At 33.1% G+C, this 19790-nt stretch overlaps 1 protein-coding gene across 4 annotated transcripts in view; it reads left to right on the top strand.

Moving 5' to 3' along the window:
• Window positions 1-18705, top strand: part of LOC125050288 (KH domain-containing, RNA-binding, signal transduction-associated protein 2-like) — an 84216-nt gene extending 65511 nt beyond the window's left edge. Inside the window, exons 3-11 of one of the 4 annotated variants that reach the window (XR_007117123.1) lie at window positions 351-448; window positions 3739-3855; window positions 4682-4828; window positions 5333-5479; window positions 5691-5825; window positions 10560-10653; window positions 11574-11688; window positions 16139-16268; window positions 17857-18705. Coding sequence is in view for 3 of the 4 variants with exons in the window: in XM_047650018.1 (XP_047505974.1) it covers window positions 351-448; window positions 3739-3855; window positions 4682-4828; window positions 5333-5479; window positions 5691-5825; window positions 10560-10653; window positions 11574-11684; window positions 16139-16268; window positions 17857-17929 (1052 nt within the window). In the remaining variant the exon portion in view is untranslated. The remainder of the gene's footprint in view (window positions 1-350; window positions 449-3738; window positions 3856-4681; window positions 4829-5332; window positions 5480-5690; window positions 5826-10559; window positions 10654-11573; window positions 11689-16138; window positions 16269-17856) is intronic. The other 3 variants (XM_047650019.1, XM_047650018.1, XM_047650020.1) reach the window with 3 other exon arrangements.
• The last annotated feature ends 1085 nt before the right edge of the window (window positions 18706-19790 follow it).

Raw genomic sequence — 19790 nt, 5'->3', positions numbered from 1 at the left:
TTAGAATTAACTAATCTTTATGCGGTGTTTAAATAGATCTTGAAAGAAAGAAAAAAGTTCGCTCATGTAGTTTTTACCAAAAACTTCTACACAACTATCCCTTCTCTAATCGTATCGAACTGGACTATTTTTAAATAGTTACAATAGAATACAGTTAAAATAATATTACATGTAACAGTGAAACTGTTGTAGCCAAAAGAGATAGTGTGATAGTAGCAGTGGACTCGTTTCAAACACCTGTCACACCTACGAAAGTTTTTGTTAGACAGTGATATAAACAAATATCACTCACTGCCTGTAGTTTAACTATTTGTTGTACTTATGTGAGTGACATTATACATTTGTTCCAGGCGAATGGCGTGGAGAACGAAGAATGTTGGATATAACGAGGGACAAACCGGTTAAAGTCTGCGTTCGAGTGGTTGTACCCGTCAGGGATCATCCAAAGGTACAGAACCTAATTAGAATTTACTAAATATAATATATATGTTTTTGTTTATCATGCTCTTAATGAGGTTTCTATTTAGTTATTTTGTGGTTGCCTGTTTAATTTCTTCCCTTGCTAGCTTGCTTATGTTCTTATCATTGATATGTATGTGTGTAAAATTTGTGATGTCTTATTTTCTTGTATAATTTTATGCATACACGTTGCATCGGATTGTTGCTCTGTAGGTCTAGGTATTAAATATATTTTTCTAGTCTATTGTGTGTTGCATTTGTATCAATTGTGTTATAAGCATTATGTTTGACCCACTGTTCATTCTTATACTAGTTTGTTTTCTTTTCTTCTTTTTATGTGTGCCCGCCATGGCTACGAGTATAAGTAAATAAAAATTGACAAAGCCGATATTTTTTCCCATTTATGAAATCCTACTTCTCTTAAAATTTTTTATATTCAAGCAAAAAAAAACTTAGCATTAGTATCTAATACATAACATAAATTATTATAGAGATACATTCTTATTTTCTTTATAAAATAGAATTTATGTATTTACTAAAAAAAGAGAAAAAGAGAACAAGAAACACTTTTGTGATATAAATTTATCGAAATCCGTTGATAAGTATACTAAATACTAAAAAACTAATCAGGCAGTCACCGACTTCCATACAACAACCTAAAGAAGCGTAAACTCTGGAAAATATTCAGGAATTGTGAAATAAATCACAGTACCAAATAAAAGAAAAATAAAATCTCCATTTGGTACAAACAAAGGACGACTTAGCACAGATTCTAGTGAAAATTTGTTGCACCTGTACCAATACAGCTGAGGTAGCTCTGCCAAGCAAAACAAAACCATCGCGCAGGGTATTACTGGGATTTATCCCAAACGAAATAAGAGACTACACACATCTATTCCACTTTGACGTTGGCTGTTTGCGATAAAAGTGATTGGGAAATAAAGTGTTTTTTAGCTTTTTAAATATATTTTTTATGTAATAGGAGGCAAACGGGCACGAGGCTCACCTGATATTAAGTGATACCGCCGCCCATGGACACTCACACTGCCAGAAGTTCGTTGCCGGCCAAAAATTTCATGTTAAACTCCTAATCACTTTCAATTTAGACTTATTGATGTTGGCTTAAATTTGCATATTATAAACGCAAATAATTTTTCAGCTGTAGGTACTGTAAAGAACTAAAGTTATATAAATACCGTTAACCAATAAAATGTTATGAAAAATAATTTAACAAATTAGCATGGTAAAATGTCTGTTATGTGTATACCTACACACAGTTTTCGGTTTAAATTTAATATTTGGTATTTCTTCGTTTTACCATAATTCTTTTTACCCATAAGCTTTAAAAATGGATTTAACTTAAATTTCCTTTTTATTTAAGCTTCAAATTGTTTGCATATTTTAACATCTACTTTCTATTTTCTTAAGCCTTTTCAAGACTAAACATTGTAGAGTCCCTAATAGATTGAGTTGGAAGTGACGAGTAGTGTCGTCTGCAAATGTTATTTTATTCTTGCCCCGTTGACATGTGACGGAGATGCTTTCGATCCTATTTACCTCTTAGTTTTCTTTTTGGTCGCATTCCAATTTGCTCATAGATCAAATTCACTAATATATTTCAGATATATATAATTTATCTCACTTTTGTATTTACACACAGTTATCTTCGCTGTATATACTAAGTTGTATCAAACATTTGAAGATGTTTTTTATTTTTTTTTGCCAGTTAAAAAAAAACTGTTCCTCAATTTATCTAAATTTCCCATTTCATTTGTACGGTTCAAGAAAGTGCTTGAGAAATATTACTTTAAGAAATATAAAGATTTAGTGTCCAAAATTATTTCAATTTCGTTAGATATTTAATTTGAACCCATCCGAAGAAATGCCCCTGATAAATAAGCTAGAATACTAGAACTACTTAACCATAAGATAATTTATACTGTAACTTAATCATGAATTAATTATTATTAAGAAAACTTAATTTACCTCCTCCAAAGCCACTCGTTCGTGACTCAACAAAATTTATTAACTTAAACATGGCAATAAGTTAATAACATCCCTGTTCAAATGTTTATACCGTCATACACCGTTGTAACAGATCGAAGAATTGAAATAATTTTAATCGAACACAAACTTAGTATTATAGTTGAAAAAAAAATAAAAAACGTCATCTAACAAAGTTTATCTAATCTCAGTTTTAAAATGTTCATGGGATGAATAAATATAGAGGGTTAGTAATAACAGAGTCTTAATTTTATTCATTTGCAACCAACCTCTATTTGAAACAGTAATAAAGTGTCAAGTATTTCGTACCCTTATAAACCGCCAATTATCAGAACCACAGGGGAGCTCGGGAAATAAACTGCTCCAACGGGATACGGGATACGAATTCCCTGGATTCGATCGCAAGGCCGGAATGACGTTCATCCTGTCACTTGAAATGTTTATAGCCTTGTCTACTAAGAAATATTGACCGGTCCAAGACCAAGAATTATGGTTTAGGGTTAATAGTTTATTGCGTTAAACAATATATTTTTATTCTCATTGTATGCAATGTATCATAACCTATATTTAAACATGTTAGTGCGTCTTTTTTTACTAAAATTTTCTAAACGCAACTAATTATTATTAGAGTAGAGTTAGCCTCGACTCTCAAGCGGTCGTGCACTAATGAAGTTTTCTTTCTGAGTGCGCAATCCATCAAACACAAGCTTCTACGGGAATGGTGTGAGGAAACCGGTATTTTGTAGTTCTAATATGGACGTAATAATATGACGAAGTGAGATAGGGAGATGGATTAAAGACGAAAGTAATGACAAAGCAATTGACGGGAAAAGTGGGTAGGTAAGACAAAGTGACCTGAGCAGGAGTTGGAATCACCCGTTTAATTTCGACATTAGATTCTACCTTTTAAAGGGTTCTGCTTGGTTTGACCGCTCAATTGAACTGAAACCGTACCTTTATTCATAGCAACTCGAATTTATGATAAACAAGTTTCGTGACAATTCGTGAACTCGTTCCGCTACCGAACCCGAATCGAATACAGAGTCAAACGTGTCAAAAGTGTCAAAGATTACTTTCATAATTATTGTCTTTAAGTATCAAATGTTTAAAGTTATGATAAATTACTTTTAATAATAATAACTGTGAGAATTAGGTGGCAAAGTACAGTTTTGAGTTTTAGAAATTAATTTACTTAGCTGTAATGTTTCGTATCCTAAGTTGTAACTATAGAAGTTACTTTAACTCACTTATGTAAATAGCGCATTTTGTCCCCAGTTTAACTTCGTGGGAAAGTTGCTCGGTCCAAAAGGCAACTCTCTTAAACGTTTACAAGAAGACACGATGTGCAAAATGGCTGTACTGGGACGAGGGTCCATGAAAGATAGACAGAAGGTATGTTATTTTATGTTTATAAGATAACTGTGAAAAATATCTAATAAAAAATATCTAATATTTTCCATATTTAAGATTTATTTGGTAAGATTTTTTAAATGAAAGAAGTGGACAGAAATGTTTATTAATTATAAATATACTGATAATGCCTAATCAAAATTAATATTTTCAATTTTTTTTTCATAATTTTTTTTCATATTTTTTCTATCTTGCAATACCAACTTGAATTAGCCACGCCGCCGGAAACCCTCTACAAAAATCGATTTATTCGTTTCTAGTCAACCAGTGAAACTTTGAGAACTATTACTGCAAAATGCTGTGTTTTTAAAATATTTTCTGTCTGAGTTTGTAACTCGATATCGATTTTATTTTATTTTATTTGTTTATTTATGCACCAACAAAGTAGACACTGATACAAGCATGTAACACAAACACAAACACAAGCCAAGTGCTACCCCAATTATAGGCGCATACAACATTCTAAATTAATATTAAAAAAAAAAAAAAAAAGTCAAGATAAAATAAAATAGAAACATTACAAAATTAATTGAATATCCCTGATAAAATCCTAATGACTAATCAGCTGAGCCGCTAATTTTTTTAGAATTGATGAGTTTGAAAAAATATCTATTTGGGGGAATTCACGACCCCCCCATTGCGATCCAATACCACCTTCAATTTCAGCGTTATGAATGGAATTATAATTCCATTATATAATAATCTAATATAATATATTATAATCTCCTTAAAGATCTATTTAATTTTCGATATCGTTTAAGTTATTAAATATGAGTGAATATTTATTAGGAAAGTGATTTTTTAACAGGAAGAAGAGCTACGTATGTCAGGAGATCCCAAATTCTCGCATCTATCAGAGGAGTTGCATGTGGAGATCAGTGCATTCGCGACACCAGCAGAAGCCCACGCCCGTATCGCGTACGCACTTGCCGAACTAAGAAGATTTTTAGTACCGGTGAGTTGACGTTAATAAGTGTACATTGTGTTACCTACAAGAATAAATGATTTTTGACTTTGACTCAACTTATGATATTCGTTTTACCGACTCACCACCTGTAAGGCATAAAGCGCCAGTTGGCCTACAATGTACTGGAAGTCTTACTTTACTGTACAACCCAAGTATGCTCCAAGAACCCGGTTTCTTAGTACCTATGGGATATGTGCGACGGCGAAGGCCAAGGTTGTCGCACACCAGTCTGTTGCACAGATCCCCGTTAAAAGACCCTACTGAATGCTGACTCCGACACTATCGACATATTTATATGTTCGGATAGTGAATACTACTCTACTATGAAGTAGCGATATTGTGTATATTATGTGTTTAATATTTTATACTTTATTATAATTTTTTTTCGACATTAACGTATTGGCATAGTCTGTAAGGATAATGTGTGTTCCTGTAATAAATAAGTATTAGTGAGTTCTAGTTTAAAAAGTTATAATTTTGTTTTATTTTCAGGATTACAACGACGATATAAGACAGGAACAAATGCTAGAAATGCAAATATTGTCATCGCAGAATGAACAACGTAGACTGACACCGCCTGAATCTTCTAGAAGCAATAGCGAAGAGACATTACCCATACGAGATACAGCAAAACAACGGGTTGGTACAGTATTATTTTAAGTTATCGGAGTAATGTGGATTACACTACAACATACTATACTTCCTCAAATATTTCCCTTGGTAGTATTTCCGTAATCTTATTTGTCCAAATATTCTACAAACAGTCGTCAGTCCTCTGGCTACACAAGTATCCTTGGGAGACGGTTCCACTTAATATAACCTATCCATTAAAAAAAACTATTCTTCACAGTTACCAACAGTAGCACCAGTAACGCAGCCAGCATTGGCTAGTGCCCCTGTTTTGCCTGTCAGCCACGCCCCCAGCGCACGCGATTTTTCACCGCCAGCTCCCACACCTGCGCCAGAACATTTGCCTCACCACCAGGTAAGATCAAACAGTATCGTGCCATATATTTCGCAAACATCGAAAGTCCGTCACTTTCAAAGCGTCTTTCACTCCGTTTCACATTTACAAAATTTCCTTAATAATTCAAAACTTCACTTGTCTATAAAATAAAAATAATCATAGCGAGGGACGTAGTACTGTATTATTATTTACGATGTTTAGAATACAATAAAAAAACGTGTGTGTACTTATGTACATGCGTTAGAAATTATACTTCTTTGGCGTAATAATTTTCTTCGAGCACTTTAGAGGAACGTTTCCCTCTTCGAATTGCAATTTTCTTGTTTAATAGTCACTTCCAATCGAATCGACATAATATGTACTAATCTTGATATTTTACAATAAACACTATGTTTTTTATCACATTGGAACGGGTTTTCTCGTTAAAAAATCATGCAAGCGCCAACTAGCGGCCCAGATTGTATTACCGACGTTTGAACAGATATTCAGGGTGTCGGTTTTTTGTGACAGTGTGCGCGCGCATCGTAAAAAATTACTCTCATCATTTTTCTTTAACACGCCACACGTCAAAAGAAGTATAACTTCAAAAACGAAAATAGATGACGACTTTTTGTTCTCTCTCTGGCAAAACTTCAATAATTTTGAGGTCCAGAAGGCTCACTAAATTCAATTAGAACTGGATACTCGTAATTCAAATTAAGTTTAATTAATCCGTATAATAATTAATTAGCGTAGTGATTAATATGTATATTATTAGAGTTTAATTGAGTAGCTTAAGTCCCATTAACCAAATTAAGCTTACACACTTTATACTTTAGTTTATCTCTAATTTATTATACTACTTCGATGCGACACGACTAAATATAAACTTTTAATACCTCACCAAAGAGGATGTGAAGACTTTGGCTATTTGTTTCTGAAATATGCACTATTAATTATCATTTGTTTAATGTTAATTTTTAAGTTTTCTTTAATCATTTTAATATTTTTGTTAATTAATGTAGTTACTTAAGTATGTTTTCTGTTTCATTATAGTGTTTATCTATGTAATCTGTTTTGGATTTGTATATTATCTAAGTGTTTTGTTTTATAATATGTATGTTAGCTGTAATATTATAGTATTATAAATCAAAGAAAACACAAAATTTTGTCATTAATATATTGTACATGAATTTAGGCAAACAGTACTGAATATTGTATATAATAATATTACCGTTGTAGCCGGGGTGAATCTCTCTCGCGAGACGCGTAACACGAATGAGTATGATTTTAATTTATTTTTTTATATTTTTCCTCTCTCTTACATTTTAGCAAAAATATAAGAGATAGAAAAAAGTCCCTGGATACAAAGGCAGAGGGGAGTAGAGAGTATTATAAAAAGAAACCTTTTCTTATTCTCATCTCAGAAACAAGATTAATCCTCGATCGCTTTTCAAATGCGATTGTAATTCTCATCGCGTCTTAACAATACAACATACTCCCATTTAAGTAACCAATAGAGCGCACAGCTACGATTTCCGCTACAACACGTTGCTACGAATTCGTAACAAGTGAATAACGTTCTGCTACGACGTAGACAACAATGGACGATCGTATCAAATCTACAACTACAATTAGTAATGTAACTTTTAATGACTTATAAGATGTAATTTAATATTCTCAGTTATAAAATAGATATTTGTCGGTCCTTTCTCTAGTCAAGGCGTTCTCAAATATATTTTTAGTTGGTTTTAGTGTAACAAATGTAAAAATAAGTTAGCCTGAGACTTTGTTACAAATATTTTTCACTCTAAATCTTTATTAAAAGACTGATATAACATCGGCGACTAAGATCGATAGGTTCTATTCATCTTGGTTCTAGACTAATTTAATAAAGGCAAGTTTATTTACACAGTCTGTAAGACTATATAGCGCTAATGTTGGACACCAGACTGACTAATATGATACTTATAATAATTTAAAACTTTTATACAAGAAAATTTAACAAAAGAGGACTTTTTCAGAAAAAATTGTACGAACTGATTTTATTAAAATAATTATTTCTATATGTACTAAGCTAATAATACGAGGTTTTAAACTATTAACTTTTATTACAGTTATTCAAAACGTCAAGTGTACTTTTTAATAGTTTAAGTATTAACGCGAGGAATGGAAATTTCGCTAACTCGACAAGCAGTGTATAAGTGCTTAATAGAAGTGGTCACAGAAAACTACGTATAAAATATTCTTTTCAATGATTTTATTCGTGCTAAGCTTAGCCAATGTTGTGAATACCTCATTGAAATTTCCTTTTAGTACATTGAGTGAACATTGAAAAAGCTTGCTCTACTTTGGTTTCACTATAACAATGTTATTTTACTGAAACTTTTTAGGTGATACGAGCTCTGTGGTGCGTTAAATTAGGTTAGTTTAACTTCTGATGTTTATTTTTTATTGTAGACTTTGACTACACAACCGTTTCCTTATCTACGGAAACTATGTGTTCAAATTAACGACGCAAATATACTTTTTCTTTTAAAATAGTACTGGACTTTATCTATTAAAATTAAAGTTATACTTGAAGTATTTTGGACGCAAGTATTTAAAATATATATGCGGTGCAACGCTGACTTTGACCCTGACTACAATAACATTTATTCTAGTTCTACAATTGTTACAATTACACAAGTTTGAATAAACCCACTCATTAACTCTAATGTTCTGTGAACAGTTCTATTCACCTCAGGACTTACTATAATAGGTTTTTCATTATACCAAAATATATAAATAAAAAGAATATTATTATTTAAAAAATTACGTATATAAGATTTATATATTCAAGGTGCTAATAATACATAGTCGGCAAATTCCATTTATTATTTAATCACTACTATACGCTATTGAGTATATTTCTCCTGTCACGTTTCACCTCACTACCTTAATTTGGACTAACCTTTACAAAATGTTCCAATCAAAGGTTACAATGGAAATCGATTCGAAGCATTTGTGAAAGTAGGCCTCCAACTGGGCGTCTGAAACCTTTCGATTACAGTTGCCAAGCCATAGATTATATAGCCATTATGAACCGAAACTTATAAATCACTATTTTCATGGAAAAAATTAGGTAATAGCCGGATAAGTGCCGATAAGAACAATTGGTCTAATGGTTTATGGTATGGTAATGGTAAACGTTTCATTGTAGTTTGTATATCTCAGGACATTCCTACTCGAATAAAAAAACGGAGTTACGATTTAATTTCTAATAATAATATAAGTGTAAGAGCAAGAAGTTTGCGGGCTTTCGATGACCCCGTACCTGAGATGTAATGTTCATCTCAGGCACAGGGTCTAATCTGTTGGTATTTCGCCTGCTACCATCATACACCGGTCCTGTTGAGCCATCAAAATATTATGGGAGTTATGGAATTGAGCGAGCATCTTTTTATCTCAATATAGATTAACCCTTCTATCATGATAAACGTTGACTTATTCCCCAATACTAAATCCTGTCTGGACTCCATTTATACATAAAATGATACCAGAATTGACTTTGATTCTACAAAAACCACGATTATTATCTCTCGGCTACACTCTCATTCAAATGTATTACGTCACAATTGTCTCAAAAATTTTGTCACACGCTGGTTTTAAATTAAATTTATTATTATCGTTTTAGTTTAAAAAACGATGAATTTGGTCATATCTCGTTTTCCAAGTTTATCAAACTCGTAAAATCATCATAAACAGATGTCTAAAACCCGGTTTTCCGGTAAATCTAGGTCTGACGCCAACTTAACGTTTATTGGTACTTACTTCCAAAACGTGACCACGTTCTTAAGGAAATCCTTTAAGGGTTTACGATCAAAGGTCAACCGTCCGAATATTTATGGGAAGAATCAATAAAGACTTTTTCAGATATTATGAAGAAACATGATGTACAAACTTAGGCGTTGAACATGTTATTTTTTTGTATTGTTTTTTATATTTAAAGAAAAACGCTTTTTACCGGATTAAAGTTATGTATTATTATAAATTTACAACTATTTGACATAATTTTAAATTTATCCGACGTTTCGCGTGCTTTACAGCGTGCGTGGTCACGGTGACTGAAGACTAAAGATGTTGAATGTCAAAAAGTATCACAGCTGCAGAGAAAGTTGCATTATCTGTATTTATTTCCCCGGAGTTGGTATCGACTAAAAGATGGAGGGTTTTGGCAAAAATGGCTCACGGTGTCCTCTATTTTCGCGGATTGTTTTTCTTTTTGAGATTTTAATTTGGATATTATTACTAACTAATTAATACATAACTTTAATGCGGTAAAAAGCGTTTTTCTTTAAATGTTATGAGTTATGTTAATCAAAGACAATACTATTGTTTTTTATATTTACACAGCTATATAAAATCATTGTTGAGCAGTGTTGGCCTAGGATTCAGCGTGCGACTCTCATCCCTGAGGTCGTAGTTTCGATCCCCAACGGTGCACCTATGAACTTTCTCTCTATGTCCACATTAACATTCGCACGAACGGTGATGGAAAACATTTTGAGGAAACCGGCTTGCCTTAGACCCAAAAAGTCGAAGGCGAGTGTCAGGCACAGGAGGCTGATCACCTACTTGCTTATTAAATTGACAAATGATCATGAAACATATAAAGAAATCTGACCAAAACCTAAAGAGGTTGTAGTGCCACTGATTTATTTTAATTTTTATATAAAATCGTAGGTCGTCTTTTGATATGTATGTAAACTCATAGCTAATTTTGTTTTACAGATGACAAGTCCAGCAAGTCACGGCTTGCTGGTTGGAGGTGGTATTTTGCAACAACCGCCCGCACACCATTTACTCACACAAAACTCTATTCTTGGTAAGATTTACAACCACTCTTAAAATCCATTCGTAACGTTTTTTTACTTATGCACCTTCACAGCGTGGGCGAGTACTTAGACCATAAGTGTTGACAAATTAAAAATAACTTAACTTATTATGACATTATGATAATTAATATTGCATGCCTATTTTTATATGGCTGAGTGTGCAGTTTTAATAATTAATCAATCTGAATGTACCACTTCCTTTGCAAATAAACGATTTATTGTTGTTTTTAAAACTGCTTAAGCATAAAAACCTTTAAAGTATGGGACGCAATGCAATATTATCTACATCATTTTATATTTTGTATTAGTAACCCTTTAATAGCATTGAACATAACACAAAAGAGTAATATCTAATCTCAGCAAGCCTCTTTTATTCTTGTCTGATTCAGTTGCCATTTCACCCAACTCCAATCTGTCTTTTTAATTCAATTGTACACTATTTTTCACTTAAATAATCTAAGATTAAACGCAAAATACAATTCTTATAAGTGAGAATAGTACAAAGATCTTTACATTCTTGAAGTATCATCGTGGATGTCTTTATGAAAACTTATGCTGATTATATCTTTCGTGTGAATACAGACGTGCAAAACGTATAATTATGCTAATACAAAATTTCATTTAATAAATACAGCTTTTCACATGCAAAGAGAACAACTTGCGGTTAAATTAAGTTATTCGAACAGTTACTGGATCATATATTAAATGGAAAATGCTTTAACGAAAATTGATTCTTTCTTTAAATAAAACTTCAAGTTAAACTTTTAGAATCATCTATTGAAAACACTGTTGTTAATTTTTTATGTTATTAAATAAATTTATAAGAATTAATTATTACCAAAATATTCAGCAAATCGTTCGCTTAATGAGCACCGCATTCTGGCTTTACTAACAAACTAACAATGGTCAGGTGCAGGAGACATCCTGGGTCTAAGCAGCCCCGTTTTGGGTGGGGTGCTCCATACCCACCCCGCATTGCGAGGTGTCAAGCCAACAGCTGTGCACGCGCTGGCGACGCAAGGTCGGTACGTCAATCTTTTTCAATTAACTTGTCTCTATTTTATTCAAAAAACTGGTATCATTATATCTTCACGGCCGTACTCAAAGTTGTTTATTAAAAAGTAATCTCTTAAGCCATTAATGTTTTAATAATACATTAAATTTCCATGCAAATGTGCTTAATTCCACAGATAATGTAATGAATGACTCTGAGTATGTTTTTTTTTAAATTCAAAAGGATGTAAGTATATGTACGTATATATTGCATGGCTTTACTCACTGCTAAGTCATGTCTCGGATAGGTTTATCACAATCAATTTAGTTTATCCATTATAACTAACAATCCATATCGCACACCGATGCCTTTTTAAATGTTTAAGCCTCATTTCATCGCCTTCATCGCCTTTTAACAAAATTAATTAAAACTTGGTCACGGTATAAAAGCGTGTGTAGTAACATAATTACGGAAATTAATCTCAATGGTTTTATTTTACTAATTGTAACACTTAATACATAAAGAATTAAAATATTACATAATGTTTCGGTACTGACAACTAGCAACAAATACACAAAAACAACAGCAAACACAAACTTAATAATATAAAGGCTAAATAATGGATTTATCAGAATTGAATAAGAAAATAATGGATAAGGTTAACAGGATATTCTTTCTTAAATCACAGTAAGAAGAAATACCTTGTTCTCAGTACAGTAAGTATTGATTCGATTCTAATCTTACGGAACGAGACCTCTCAAATCCGCTTACGTTGTGGCATTCTCAAGTTATTTTAAGTCATATATTGCTAAAAGTATTCTGGTAAATAACTTAACAATATACATAATTCAACAGGAAACAAAAACAAAGAACAAAAATATATTACTATATTTCCTTTTTATACCCATATCAGTCAATTATTGCAGTCATATTCTTCAATACTAGATTCGTGTTGTGAATTGATTGCGCTTCATTCAAGCTTACAACTTTCTGGCTGATTGGAATATCAAGGTTATCAGTGACGGGGCATGTTCCGACTTAAAACCCGTGAACGCACAAGTCTTCTATCCGCGAGCCTTTTATTCTGCATATCCATGTCATGTTGCAACTTAAAAAAATCATTGCTATGCAGATGATAGCACTTATACTCTTTACACTGGGCATGTAGATAATTCTCGGGCTGTTATCGAAGAGTGGAGATGGAGAGTGTTCATGAGTCATTCGGATTAATACCTCCAGCTGAGTTTCACATGGACGTGCGACAACTGAGCGTTGAGAAAAGAGCGTACCAATTCTTACAAGGGCGCAAAAAAAATAATCAATATGTCTGTTAAAACTGTCATATACTTGTAACACCTTAAAATATTCCCTGAATTGTCATATCATAGTTTAGGTTTAAGTATTTATTGTTAGATTAACAGACAGATTTCCTAGCATACTTTTATATTTTAAGTTGTTTTCATTTTATTACTGTCAGAAGCTTAACCAGGCTCCAGAAGATAAAACACTCCTTATATGGAAATTGTATTCGTTTTTACAACAAACTCCCAAGCGAAATTAGAGAATTATCAATAAATAAATTCAAAGCCCTCGTTAAACGTAAATTAATCAATAAAGCTTTTTACAAAATTGACGAATACTTTAATGATCCTAATCCTTGAGATTGATTTGCTCCAGTTCAAACAATTTGAATGACTCAAAACTTTGCGTTTAAAAAGAGTGGCGGAAAGTTCCTTGCCAGTTTTTCTTGCCCGCTCTACGCCCTTGACTTGCGACCTGGTAGTAAATGTAAATTTACAATTAATTTAACTTCTTTTTTGACGTTCATATGTGTACTTGTTTACCTATATGCATTGATATACAAAAAACCCAAGATGCACAGTCTCGAATAAAAGTAACGCTCGAAAGTGTCCCGAAACACTATTTCTGTCCCTTTCTATAACAGTATGTCTATAACAGTATAAGTTACAAGCATATATTATTGCAAAATCAACCTTACGCGAATTGCTTAAAGTTGTTATTAGAACGCAGTGTATACGTACTTAAAGCAATAAAATTTACGACCGACCGTGGTCGGTAGGACAAGGTATTGAGTGGAGTCGAACATGACTTTTTTATTTACAACTATTTAACATAATTTTACATTTATCCCACTTTTCGGGTGCTTTACAGCGTGCGTGGTCACGGTGACTGAAGACAAAAGGTGTTGGATGTTAAATAGTTGTAAATTTATAATAATACATAACTTTAATCCGGTTAAAAAGTTTTTTCTTTAAATTAAAAAAAAAATGTTAAATTGGCTACCTCCTGACCTACACTTTATATAGCGTAAATATATTTGTCAAAAACTATACACAAAAAAGTTCAAAAGTACATAAATTTATTTATAAAAAAAACACAAATAAATAACATCGACTCCACTTATTAGACGCGAGACTATTTGAAATGAGCGCACAATTTAGAATGTTGCGCTCATTTTTGGAGGACGTTTTTTTGACGTTGAGTGTGCATCTTGGGTTTTTTGTATATCAATGCCTATATGAATAAATTTTGAGTTTGAGTTTAAGACTGCACTAGAATTCGTACTATTAATTCATCTCTACGGGCAAAAAAAAGTACTTTTCACAAAAAATTGACATCATAATATAACGTGCCAAATCCTTATATGAAGCAAAAAACAGAAATGGAGAAAATATTTTTTAGAATGGTATCCAAGAGAAAGTAAAAGGAAGTCGAAGAGATGGAGCAGACTAGCGCGAGATAGAACAGAATGGGAAATAGGCCTACTATGTCAGAATACAACTTGACAATTGAACTGGTTGCTAAAAAGTGTAATTGTTTGGTTTTTTCCACCAATTATTTGCAGTTTCGTTTGTATATCACGCACAAATAGTAAAGGGTTTATTTATTATTTTTACAAATTTTACTTTAATTAATTAAATTACTTAGATTCTGTCTAGAAGAACACTTAAGAAGTCTTTGTCTGCATACACAATGTAGCTTAAAGCTTGTAACGAAGCTTAAACTTAATAACTTGGCAATATTAATAACGAACTAATTACTTACAATGTAGCTATTAAACATTGCAATATTATGAATCCTCTCTGTTTCAATTAGAATATCAGCTGTACTAGAGACTACAACTGGAGTATATATTTTTAATATCCATTTTATTAATATCAAAAGTGCAACGAGAAATGTACCTGTGTTTTTCAAAACGATATAACATTATTTAAATATGTGTACCTAAATAAAAAAGTGATAAAATAAATAATAATACGACAATAATTATTCAGTCGTACATGGTACATGTTTAAAACAGTTTTTTGAGAAAAAGTATGTTTAGACAAACACAAGTCTTATAAGACATGTGTGGACGTGTGAGTGTGTGAATGGGTGTGTGTGTATGTATTTGAGAGTGTAGCTAATGCCTTGATCACACGTACCGAGCAAACCGGCGAGACACTAAAATGTTTCTCGGCCAAGACAGTGTAGTAAGCGAGTAGCTGTTCACACACATTTTGAAATCATTCAGTACAATTCGGACAAGCTGGATCGTAAAAAGATAATTAGAAAATATACAAAGTTACTCATTCCTTAGAAAATTACTTATTAGAAATTTTCATTAATTTTCATTAGAAAATATAAAAAGTTATCCCTAGGGGACATATTTTAAGAATGTTATAGATATTTTAATCCTTAGCAGTAGAAATCTCCCAAATGTATGGTGAACTAGTATTTTTGCATGATATTTGGGCCGAAAACTACTCTCCCGGCAAAAAATATAAAAAAATTAACAATAAAAATAGGGGATCAAGTGTCCCCATCCCAGTGTGTCATGTGGCCGAGTGGTGAGCGGCGAGACAGTGTACGTTCAAACCTGCCGAGTGAGTGAGCGAGACAGTGCGGGGAAGCGGGAGGGTAGTCACTCGGTCTAGTAAGTAGAACGGCAGCCGAGCTATTGTCTCGCCACTTCTTTCGGCCGAGCAGTCGGCGCTATGTTTATACGTACCGAGTACTCGACCGAGAGTACTGTCTCGCCGGTTTGCTCGGTACGTGTGATCAAGGCATAAGAGTGGTTATAAGTTTGCGCTTTGTCTGTGTTAGTTTTTGGCACCTCAGTTGGTGTTTATACTGAAGTTACGTTCTCCCTTTTACAACGTCATTCCATACAAAATCATAATCAGCAACTGGGATAAACCCTGGAGCAAGATAGTATCCAAAAATATTCATTTATTTAAAAAAATATGAATTATATAAATTTATCTGTGATTTTCATTAGAAAAAACTCATCATCTGATGTTAAGTGATACCGCTGCCTATGGACACTCACATTGCCAAAAGGCTCGCAAGTGCGTTGCCGGCCTTTCAAGAATTGGTATGCTCTTTTCTTGAAGGACCCTAAGTCGAATTGGTTCGGAAATAATACTAATCTCTCTCAAAAAAAGGCATTTAAATAATATTGGGTTTTTAAAATGCAGGTGTTGGTTCGGGTGGAGCGAGCACCCGCAAGCGGCCGCTGCTGGGAGGCGCGCGGAACGCCATCTCGCCGACTAAGCGAGCCGTCATGTCGTTATTGGCGCGCGCTAGGGCTGCCACGCACAAACACGAGTGAGGCATTTTTTATATTAAGTATTACTTTATCAGAGATACACTAGCTGCCCCCGCGAACTATTTAGTACATACGAACATGGAACATTTTGCTATGCTACACCAGAGACTGTTCGGTTTTCTTGAATTAAAACTTTTTAGGTTGTTCTGTGAATTTTTCTCTATATACACCTCAGAGTTCGAGTAATTAACAAATCAAAAATATGGGTTGATCGTAGAGGGGTCAAAATTAAGGGTTGTATGTTTTGTATGCTGTATCACAAATAAATAAAAACAAAGAAAATTATATAATAAATAAAATTAAAAAAATTGGAGTGGACCCTTAACATTTAGGGGTTTAAAAGACAGTAGCCGATTCTCAGACTTACTGAATATGATATCTACTACAAAAATCTATAAAATGTTAATGCATTATAAGCTGAAAAAACCTTAAATGAGGTGTTTAATAATTTATCGTTACATTACCAACTAACACTTGCTATATTTTCTTAAGTAAATCTAATAAAACGACAAATAAATTGTAATTTTTTCTCATAACTTTCCGCCTAAGGTCTTAACCGTATTTATGCAATCCAGTATTTTACAATGGATTTACTCCAGGGCATCGTTTCCAACAATAAACTAGGAAGACTTACAATTTAATTTTATAAAGTGCTCGGCTTCGCTGGTCACTCGGAAATTGAATATTTAAAATACTGTACCAAAACTTCAATCTAATGTATTGATTTTGTAGTTTATCTTTGCAGAAAATTTAAAATGTCTATCCACTTTTAAATTTACTCAGCCTTCACACTATTACTATTGCTGCTTCTTAAGATATTTGTGGCTTCGATACGTTTTCGTCTCCCAAATTAAGTTGTTCATATTAGGCATATTATATGAGAGATTATTTGCCGCAATGGTAGCCTAGTGGTTTCAGCATGCGGCCCCCATTCCTGAGGTCGTAGGTTTGATCTCCAGATAAGCACCTGCTGGAATTTATTTCTTTGTATTCGCTCGAACGGTGAAGGAAAACTAGGTGAAAAAAACCGGCTTGCCTTAGACCCAAAATGTCGACAGCGAGTGTCACAGGAGGCTGATTACTTACTTACCTATTAGATTGACAAATGATAGTGAAACAGATACAGAAATCTGAGGCCGAGACCTAAAAAGGTTGTAGTGCCACTGATTGATCTTCTATATGTGAGATTATAATTAGTGTAACAAATCAATTGCAATTTAGACTTAATGATGTAGTGATAAAATAATATACGAATTGACTATGATAATGTCAACTACTATGTAAAATTCTACATTTAAAGACAAATTTGCACGCCATTATGTGTGGCAGAATATGCGAAGTTTAGATTGTACCACCATAATCTTTTTGCAAATAAATTATTATTAAAATCAAGCTTGAATTTATGGCTTTATTACACACGTCACATATAGCCATAATCTGTACTTTAAACACATACGGACTACAATAATACATACTAATACTATCTCAATAGCATACTACTTGTGTATAACAAGTTATTGATACATTACACGTTTTACCACGACACATATTTCTCCTCAAATATTAATTAATGTAATTTCTTCGCAGACACCCAGCTCTACTACCTCTGATACGAGAAGATTTCATGACTGGAGTTGGAGTCAACATCAACCTAGCGTAATATCTAGCCAGTATTATCATTATTGTAATAGTATGCGCTATTAATTTCTTTCGTGACGAACTCCCGTAACGGCTGTTAGTAATTTATGCATATGTCGCAGCCAACTAGCTTAATAAGCCGTTCCATTAAAAGCCTAGCCTCTTAACTAAACAGCTCCGTTAAACTAGCGGCCTGAAAGACATGCAGCCAGTTGATCAAACAGCTAGGCAAATGACATGGATCGATGACGTTCTATTACTTTTCTAGCTTGATGACTGTTCATTAAAATTTAGTTCCACTTTCTGCCACTCTCAAACTTGAAACGAATCTCTTCAAGCTGTCAATATGGTGTTGGCAAACCACAACTTTGATGGTGGTTTCCAAATTTTAATGAAAAACAACAAGTACAATGGAAGAGTGTAGTGACAATAATAATGTGAAGTTAGCTGTGACTGACTCAAGCAATTTAATTTTTAAATTAATATTTTTCATGTCAGAAGTTTCATCTTTTTATTTCTGCAACACGGTCACTCTATCGTACGAATGGCCTAATCATTAGCCAGCCAGTTTATTAAATGTAACAAACGCTACGGCTTAATATCTTTCAGGCTGTTAGTTAAGCGGCGCTGTTTAGTTAAGAGGCTAGGCTGTTAATAAAACGGCTTATTAAGCTTGTTGGCAGCGACTTTTGCATAATACCAGTCAGTAAATAGTTCAGCCCAGCGTACGATTCACGACTCCGAAGTTCACTAATAATTGTTTTTTACGCAAATTACACATGATGGAAACCATAAATTGATGTAAAATGTTTGTCAAGCACAGAATATGGCTGACTAAAAAAACTTGTCGGTAAAGAAATGTATTTATTACCTATGGTTAACGTTCATACAACCTTCTCCAGCAAAGATTCTTCAGTTTATTAAAAGCTCTAGGCTCACCCATGTTTTAACAGGCATTAAAATTACATAAAGTAATACTTGCTGTATAGATATCTCTTTCATATTTTACCGTTAAATTCTGAATTATTGTCAAAAAACAACATTTTATTTAACAGAAGTCTTTAAGCTGCTGTTTGTTTGGTGTTTACTTTACGATCTTAATACGATAGTAGTACTGATTTGTTGTCGTACTCAGACTCGTCCATTAAATTTCTAATCGTCAATTATATATTAACAGTACATAAAGTACGAATTTAATATTAACTCAATGTCTCAACGATTAACTCTTAATAGACGACTCTGAGCACGGAAGTTAGTCTGTAAGTGGCTTTTACCCATTTTAAGGCCTAATTAGTGAAAAAGGACCACGTGTATATAAAACCCCTCGCCTTCTAGTCTGTACATATTTAGAAATGTTTTATCGTGTAAAATCAATGTAAGTGTCAAAAATAAATTTATGCATAGTAAAATATTTTACATTGAAATACTAACTTAATGTTATCTTGGTAATATACTACATAAAGTAAAAACTTTACAAGAAGTGTTTAGACAATTAAGTATTACATGCAAATGTCGGTGTCTTCTTCTACTGAAAAGGCTCTCGCGAACTTTTCATAATCTGATCAAGTTGCGTGTCGAGACTAGAAATTACTACTAAAACTATTGGTCGGTAACCCCGTGGTGTTGAGACAAATTATTTATGGATTTTGTATGTCATTGACTAATGAAATGACGCTAGCAAGAAATAATGAAATTTCCCCTGAAACAAACTTTGTGGAAGACAGTTTTGATCTGTATCGTTAAATTTTTTTACCAATAATATTATTACTGCTTTTATTAATTTCAATATTCCGGGGTTTTACGTATCGAATATTATTGAGACACAAATTTCTAGACAAAATATTCTTTAAGTATTTCAATGTAAGTATAAATAACTTAAAATA

Source organism: Pieris napi, chromosome 6 (assembly GCF_905475465.1).
Source record: "Pieris napi chromosome 6, ilPieNapi1.2, whole genome shotgun sequence".
In the NCBI taxonomy this organism is placed as follows: domain Eukaryota; kingdom Metazoa; phylum Arthropoda; class Insecta; order Lepidoptera; family Pieridae; genus Pieris; species Pieris napi.
This window is presented reverse-complemented; position numbering and strand designations above follow the sequence as displayed.